We start from the raw sequence: 7,866 nt of genomic DNA, 5'->3' as shown, positions 1-7,866 counted from the left end.
GCCCCAGCAGTGCAGAAGGAAGGGAGTGGGACTGGGGCTGAGACTGCCCACTTGGGGAGGGGCACAAGACTGAGCTGTGCTCATGAAGGACATGGGGCAGCTCCCACTGCTACATGTACCCCTAGAAGGGCATGGGGGGGGGCAGGGCATGTGCTGCTGCAAGCTGGGGCCAGGGCAATGCCAGGCTGTTCCCAGCAGGGGTGTTGGGCCAGGCTTTGCTTGGGGCAGCCAGTGGCAGCACTGGGAGGGGGAGCACTACAGTGAATTCTGAAATGGCTGCAGCCCCTCCCATAGCTCTCTCCAGGTGCCATGCCACCAGCCCCAAGTGCAGCCCCCACTGGGAAAAGCTTGGCATCACCCCAGCTAACCCTTGCCCTGCCCATATATTCAGAGATGCACACGCCCCACCATGCTCTGCCAGGGTGCATGCAGCAACAGGAGCCGACCCCAAGGCCTGCATCCCCCAGATGAGCTGCTCATGGTCCTATCACTCACTCTGCCCTGCCTGTGCAGCACCTGCCCCTGCCCCAGCCCCACTCCCTCCCTCTCTGCAGGGGTCTTGATCTGCCCCACCCCTTAAAGACCAGAAAAAATAAAGGGGTACATGAGCTGAAACCAAGACAGAAGGTACACTTGTTACAAAAAGGTTGAAAACTCCCATGCTATTAGATAAAAGCACCAAAAAAGTCCCATTAAAGCAACTGATCTATACAGATGTTGGACAAGCTAGGTCCAACTAACATACTGCCTCTTCTGGGCATATGATGGGCTCGGCACAGGAACATGCAGAGTTTAAATAAAGCAGTTTAGGGACAGCCCTTGTGATCAATACACAGATCCATCATTTCCTCAGAGGTCTCCAGTCCACGTACTCTCTGCTTATAGAGAAGTCCTTGGTACCAAGGTGTTTGATAAACATATTGGAACAGGTTAGATCAAGATGGAGCCCTCTGTAACCACTCCCCAGACCACTCCTTTGATCTTTATCCAATTTAATCCCAGTCCTCTGAAGTTTGGCCAATTCTCCCCACCATGAAGCATGGTATCGAAAGTTTGGTTAATTTGTCTAGATTCAAGTTCGCTGCATTACTTTTGTCTCATCATAGAAGACTATTAACTTCATCTGACTCAGTTTTCTTCCATACCTTTAATCAGAAGGTGATTGTAAGTGGCATACAATGCAGCTTGGGTTTAACTGCCCTTTCCTTCAGTGTCTGCCCCCAGATCTTACTCTATGGTTGAAGCTAATAGCCCTGTAACTGTCTGGCTAAGAATCAGAAAGGATCCTTAGCTACAATTCTTATCTATGCACACCTTCTCTATCACAGCAAACACCAAGACAGGTCATCACTAGGGATTGTGGGGGGAAACCCACAGGGAAGATGCCATGAGACAGCCATGATTAGAAGGCTGAGTCATGGGGCTGGGATGTCATACATCAGTGAGAGGAAGCACACTTGGCTAGAGATCAGGACAGAGGCAATGTGCAGGTAGTACATACAGGTGCACCCCGAGCGTGGCGATGCATCCCTTGCAAAATGGTGCTGCTAACACTGTTGGCAGTGCCTGCAGGCAGTTGCCACTCACCACCCTGCCACCAACACCACTGGAGGCATCTGCAGGTGGTCCATGATCGCCACTGGCCACCACCACCTACAGGTGGTTGCCAACCCCTGGAGAGCGCTCACCACCTACCCCTCCTTCTTGCTGGCGGCATCTGCAGGAGCTCCACATTTACCACCAGCATAGCCATGCCCCCACCCCCAGCCACCAGGGACATGTGCTGTTCATGGATTGGGGTTTTTCTATCCTGCCTTCTAAGTGACAACTCCAATTACTAGGTTGTTACCTTCTCCCTTTGCTGGAGGGTCTACAACATATCAAATATAATTTCTGCTACTGAAAACCTGGTTCTTGAATGTAATCATGTTCCCACAGTTACTTTGAGATTCAGCAGTGACACAAGTTGCTAAAGCCATGTCAGAACTTGAGTGCTGAACACTGCCGTATATTGGAATTGGGGGACTTGTATCTTCCTTTGTTGAGGGTGAAAGATTCTTGCCAACACGGGAATGATAATGGTCTTCACTCTCCAAAGCCAACAGATAAGTGGTGTCCTATAATCAATTAATCACAGGTTTATCAGTGCTTTCCCAAACTACCCCACTTGTCATTTAAGTTGCTCGTGTACAAGAAAGCCTCAGAGGCAGCCATCTAGCTCTGAAGGAGACCTAATTAATCCACATCTATGTAGGTCTCTCAAACTGTTTGGCCCTTTTCTCACAGGACTCAGCTCCTGCAGAAAAGAATCTCAATGGAGAAGGTTGGTTTCCAAGTTAGAAACTTAGGGCTAGAGGAGAAAAGAAGGACAGTAAATGAACCAGGACAAGTGGCATGAGCCAGGCATTATTAACCTTACACAGAGATATTCTTGACTCTTTGTTTATAGCCTCCTTGCTAATCTCTTTAATCATATATAGAAATTATTTTTTATTTGTCTAGTGGTAAGAGCTGGTATTTAAAAACTTACCATAATTTCTCATTTATAATGTTCCCTTGAATTTAACACTAGCTGTGTAGGAAGATGTGAATGAATAGCAATCTTTGATGTTATCTTTTTCTGAACCAGGTAACAACCAGGGTAGCTGACTTCCTAGCTACTGCTTATAGGTAAGGAGGCTGGCTGTGGACTCTTATTAGCTTTCTCAGCTAACAGCAACACACTGCCAGGGTGAGTTATACATCCAAACCAGCTGTGTGAATCGCATCCAGACCACACTTCTCCCTACCACCAGCTAAGGGAGTCACTCCTTTATCACAAGTGTAGAAAGTCTTTACTCGAGCACTCAGAGTCAAACATCTGCAACTTAATGTTGGTTGCAAAGGTTTGGCCATTCTGTTCTTCCAACCTGCCTTGGATACAACCTGCCTTACTCTCTAGCACAGAAACCAGCTACCTTTCCAAGCTACAGGCCAAAACACCCCAGCACCAGTCTGGCACAGGCCAGTGGCTTTGGCAGTGTCAGCAGTAAAAGGGTGGAGGTTTGCCAGTACCCATGCTGGGGCCAGACTAGAGGTGCGCTGATATTGGTTCTGATCTTATATGTGACCAATATAAAGGGAAAACTATGCACCATCAGCTTTTTTTGGCCTGTGTAGCTGATCATGTCACCGATAAATGCCATGTGCACAGCCACATGCGTACACACGGCCAGGAATGCAGCTGGGCAACTTAGAGAGCAGCATCCTGCCGGTAAGTCTGTGGGGGAGGAGGGGGACAGGAAGGAGGCATGGGGTGGCAGATCAAGGCCCCCACAGTGAAGGAGAGTGGGGCGGGGGCAAGGTCAGACGCTGCCCAGCCACAGTGGTGAATGAGAACCCAGGGTCAAGAGTGGGATGGAGCTGTGGGCAGTTCATCCAGGGAGTGCAGGTGGGTGGCTCCCCACTGCTGCATGCATCCCCAGGGGAAAACATGGGGGGCACGTACCTCCCCAAATTTGTGTGCAGGGAGAGAGCAGGCTGCCTACCGCAGGCTTGGGGTCAGGGGCTGTGCCAGCCTCTTCCTGGCAGGGGAGCTGGGCCAGGGCTGGGCTCAGGGCAGGTGGCAGTAGCTCAGAGGGGTGGCTATAGCCCCTCAAACCCCCCAGTACCACCCCTGCTTGGGGAACTCCCGTCTGCTGCAAGACTACATGCATCTCACATCATGCGGGGCCAGCACAAAGCTTGAGGAAAAGGCAACAGAGTGGCATGCCCTGGACAGGGGTGGCACTAGGGAGGGCTTGGGGGGCCATAGCTGCCCTAAAATTCCCCACAGGTCCCCCATAGTCACCCTCCCATCACCTGCCCCACACAGTTAAGCCCATCCCAAGCCCAGCCTAGGATCCCTGCTGGAAAAAGGCTGGTGCAGCTCCTGGCCCCAAGCCTACAGCCTACTTGGAAATTACAGCTTGGAATAGAAAGAGTAATCCAGCAGGGTCTGTAACACTCCTCTCAAATTCACTGCTCTACATTCTTCCTCCCCACCCTGGGTTTTTCACATACAGATGCATTAAAACAAACAGCTTTAGAGAAGCTGTTACACTAAGACTGACAGAGGCCTGACCTTAAAGCTCTTTGCATCATAGCAACTTTAGCTTCCAAGGTAAAATTCTGTTGAACAACACACTACCCCATGCACCAAAGTGACAGATCCCAGACCAGCCTCAACAGGTCAGGGGAGTTTGTAACAGGTTAGTAGCTCAAGTATGAACACCGAGTAGCAGATTTATGCTATGTGAACCAGTGTCAACTGCTGCCAACTGGCAAAGCCATCAGACCCAGTCTAGCCTGCAGCACCAAGTGCGACACACCCATGTGCTGCAGCTGGGAAGAAGTAGGAAACCTGAGCTGAGCATCCAGGTCAGCAACATTTTCTGGGCTAGATCCAAAAAGATTCATTTCATTCCATGCCAGCCTGTGCTGTCCTGCAACAGGAAGGCACAGGTGTAGGAACTCAAACACATCCAGTTTACAAAGAGATCTACCCCAGCCTCTGACAGGTCCAGCGAGCCAGGCCTCTGATATGTGTATGTTGCACACCAGAGAAAGCTACAACACCAAGGTTTATTTCAGCTTCACCTTCCCCAGCATCACCCATGTCACTGGATACAGTTACATAAAGCACACATAAAAGACACACAGTTGCAGTTACAGGGTCCCTTCCCCTCACCTGACAAGCCTCCAGTGAGTAGTACAAGTCTATGCATAGGAACATATCACCCAACCTACAGTTGTTTTTGTTTGGGAGAGGAGGGAAACCATTTTGGTAGTTTTCACTGAGTCTTTTCAGCTAGTATAACTGGTTAGCTACCCACATGATGAGTATAAAAAACAACAGGTTCCTGGACCCCCAGTTTCTCCCAAGCTATACTATCAGTGTGTCCTGGGACAACATCACACCTGTGCCAAGTACTGAAGAACACCATATAATCATGGGCATTGAGTATCAGCCAGGTTCTTTTTCCTGCATGGCAGCAGGCCCTCCCTGGTTTGCTGTGACAGTGATGACAGCCCAGTACTGAATGGTATCCATAGCTAGAGATTCACACATCATCATTTATATTACTTTAAGCAAGAGTAAGAGGTAGAGAATTTACTAGTTACTCTGGGCATGTCTATATGGGTCTCCAGTGACTTGGAGGGAAACTCCCATGCACACTCACTCCTACCCACTCATGCCAAACCTGGAAATAGGGTACTGAAGCCATCCCTGCATCATCCCAGATGCTGGTCTGAAGAAACACCATGGAGAAAGTGCCCCTTAAGCTGCATTCCTACCACATATCCAGGCTACATGTGTGTAAGCAGAAGCACTTGGGGGAAGAGAGACAGGCTCAGGAATATCATTCCAAGACATGTCAAGGATAGCACATCTTTTTGGACAGAATTAAGAATCATATTAGCATAAAAAGAGACCATACTATGGTAGCTAGGCTACCATCTCTCTACTCCACCATAGAGCTTCTGCAAAGAACCTTCCCCACAGGCTGCTTATCCTTCTCCTTCCTCTACTACCCCCTTCCTCCCAGCCCCCAGCCCCTCAGGCCTGCCAGTTTTAGAGAAGCTTCAGCATTTATCCTTTCCCAGCACTTCTTCAGCTGCATTAGGCACGCTGACAGACTGGCATTTTTAACAGGTCTCAGCAAAAAAAAACAAAAAAAACAAAAAACCTACCAGCAGCTGCTAGAGCAGGGGTTTGCAACCCCCGCACACAGGCCAGAGTGTGGCATGCAAAGGCATTCTGCTTGACACACATGCCTCAGGGCGGATAGTAGAGAAGGGGCCAAGCTGCACTGCCAAAACAAGGATCAGGCCCCTTACAGCTGCCCCACCATCTGGCCCCTGGCATGCCAACATCTTACCAGTCAAGGATGGGCTGCTTTTGCCACTCTGCCTAAATGAGTTGCTGACCCCAGTGCTATAGCAAAGTCTCCTGAGGCCTTTCCATACATGTTTTACCACTTACTGGATTACCTATGAAGAGTCTGAAGGTGTCATACCTTGCTTATGACAAACTTGGCAGGACTACACCAATAGTACCCATTTGACTTCCAGAAGAAAACCAGTAATGTTCTGTTGCGAAGTTAACTTTACCAGCAGTGTAAGCTAGTAGCTCCTCTTCAGGGACATAACTCTAAGTCTGGACATTGCCACATGCTCTGAAGAGTTTACTAATGTACAGAAACCTCCCTAACAAGTATTAGGTTGAGAAGCACTAAGCACCTTCTACAGCTGGTTGATGCACGTAGTTTCCTTTTTTAAATATTTGCAAGCATCTCGCATACAATAAGCTAATACCAGAGGAGCCCTCATTAACATGTTCAGTCAGCTACAAAACATGCAATACAGCTCTACATAAGCATCCACAACAAAAAAATAGGTCAGAGGACTTACAGGTTATTCATATAGCCCTGCATGTGCTGTGACAAGAGGATGTAAAAGAAAAGGCCATACAACTAATGGTGGTATTGAGACTCTGGAAGAGGGAAGGGAAAACAACCCCATACAAACACTTGCAGGGTTTTCACTGCAGCAGAGATATACAATGGGTATTTTAATGGGAACAGTAGTTATACGGCAGTGAAATAAAATACACCATCACCATAAACTGCAACTTTGATGTGCAGAAGTCCTCATGCTGTACCTTTAAAGCCTTCTTCATCTAGCATGATGGTGTAGTCCTCAGGAGTCTCAGTCAAGCTAAAAAACTTGCACCTACCAAAGCAAATACAGGTGATGCACATGAGTCAGTACTACAGAACTGTTCATTAGTCACAGGCAAAAGCAATTCCTATTATGTGTGGAGAGGTAAGGATCTTTACTGCCTCCTAAAGCAGTTCCCCTCCCCATTTCTTTCTAAAAATGGAACTAAAGCCACATATACAGCAGATGACACTTATGAAACACTGTGGTGGTCCATGAGTATGAGGAACACTGCTGTTCTTGAGCGTTTAACAAGATGGGGTGGGGTGAGCACAACTTTTCTTTTTAAACAGACAGGACCTCACTCCCCTTCTCCACAAGCTGAAAGCATCCCTACAGTGCTGTTAGTTTGGATTGTAAAGATACAATCCAACTTTAGCTGCAGTATGGCTTTATAAACACTTTCTCTTCTGTCTACACAAAGACTTTGAAGTGTGACAAGAACCGATTTTAAATAAGATGCCCTGCAGACACCCTCCGGGCAGCTGGAAGGAGTTGGGTAAGGGTTGTTACACAGTCAGAGGAACAGTTTTAAAGAGGACCCATGAATTTAGAAGTGCGCTTCTCTAGACCCAACAGAGAGCAAGCAGCAGCACATAAACAGGCTCCCATAAACAGAGCCAGGAGTCTGGGCCTGGGGGCAATTTCACTCCCAAACACCAATCAGACAGACTTACATTTTGCCAGCAAATGGTAACAAGGAAAATCCTCCAGCTGCTGAATCACCAGGGAGCCTGATGCAAGGCAGGGAATCAGCAGGCGGAGCACACAGCAGCCGCCCAGCACCACCACATGAGCAGGTCGGAGGGGGCAGCATGAGGGACCCCCAGGGACAAGGGGCTCGGAGGAGGTCGCCGCCCTGACCAGCACAGCGCTAGGGCAGGCAGCCGCCAAACCCCGGCAGCCACTGTGGTGGCACTTCCTGCAACTCTCACTTCACATCAGTCTTCTCCAGGGTCGGGAGCGCCAGCTCCTCCGCCAGGAAAGAAGGAAAAGACCAAGCGGCCGTCTCCGGAGCAAACACCAACCCCGAGGCCGGCAGGCAAGGGCGGCATCTTCGCCAGCGGCCCCCGTCCCCACGGAAAGCAAAGGCCTCCTCCCCGGGCCCTCCGCGGAGTCACCCCG

At 49.2% G+C, this 7,866-nt stretch overlaps 1 protein-coding gene across 2 annotated transcripts in view; it reads right to left on the bottom strand.

The window, feature by feature from the left end:
* Positions 1 to 6,797, bottom strand: part of GATSL3 (GATS protein like 3) — a 24,803-nt gene extending 18,006 nt beyond the window's left edge. Inside the window, exon 1 of one of the 2 annotated variants that reach the window (XM_019539276.1) lies at positions 6,683 to 6,797. In XM_019539276.1, the coding sequence (XP_019394821.1) occupies positions 6,683 to 6,782 (100 nt within the window). In that variant the 5' untranslated portion in view covers positions 6,783 to 6,797. Of the gene's footprint in view, positions 1 to 6,663 lie in introns of both variants that reach the window. The other variant, XM_019539277.1, reaches the window with a different exon arrangement.
* Positions 6,798 to 7,866: the final 1,069 nt, after the last annotated feature.

The sequence above is a fragment of the Crocodylus porosus genome, unplaced genomic scaffold, assembly GCF_001723895.1.
Source record: "Crocodylus porosus isolate Cpor-Errol unplaced genomic scaffold, CroPor_comp1, whole genome shotgun sequence".
In the NCBI taxonomy this organism is placed as follows: domain Eukaryota; kingdom Metazoa; phylum Chordata; order Crocodylia; family Crocodylidae; genus Crocodylus; species Crocodylus porosus.
The sequence above is the reverse complement of the archived record's forward strand: the minus strand, read 5'-3'. Positions and strand labels throughout refer to the sequence as shown.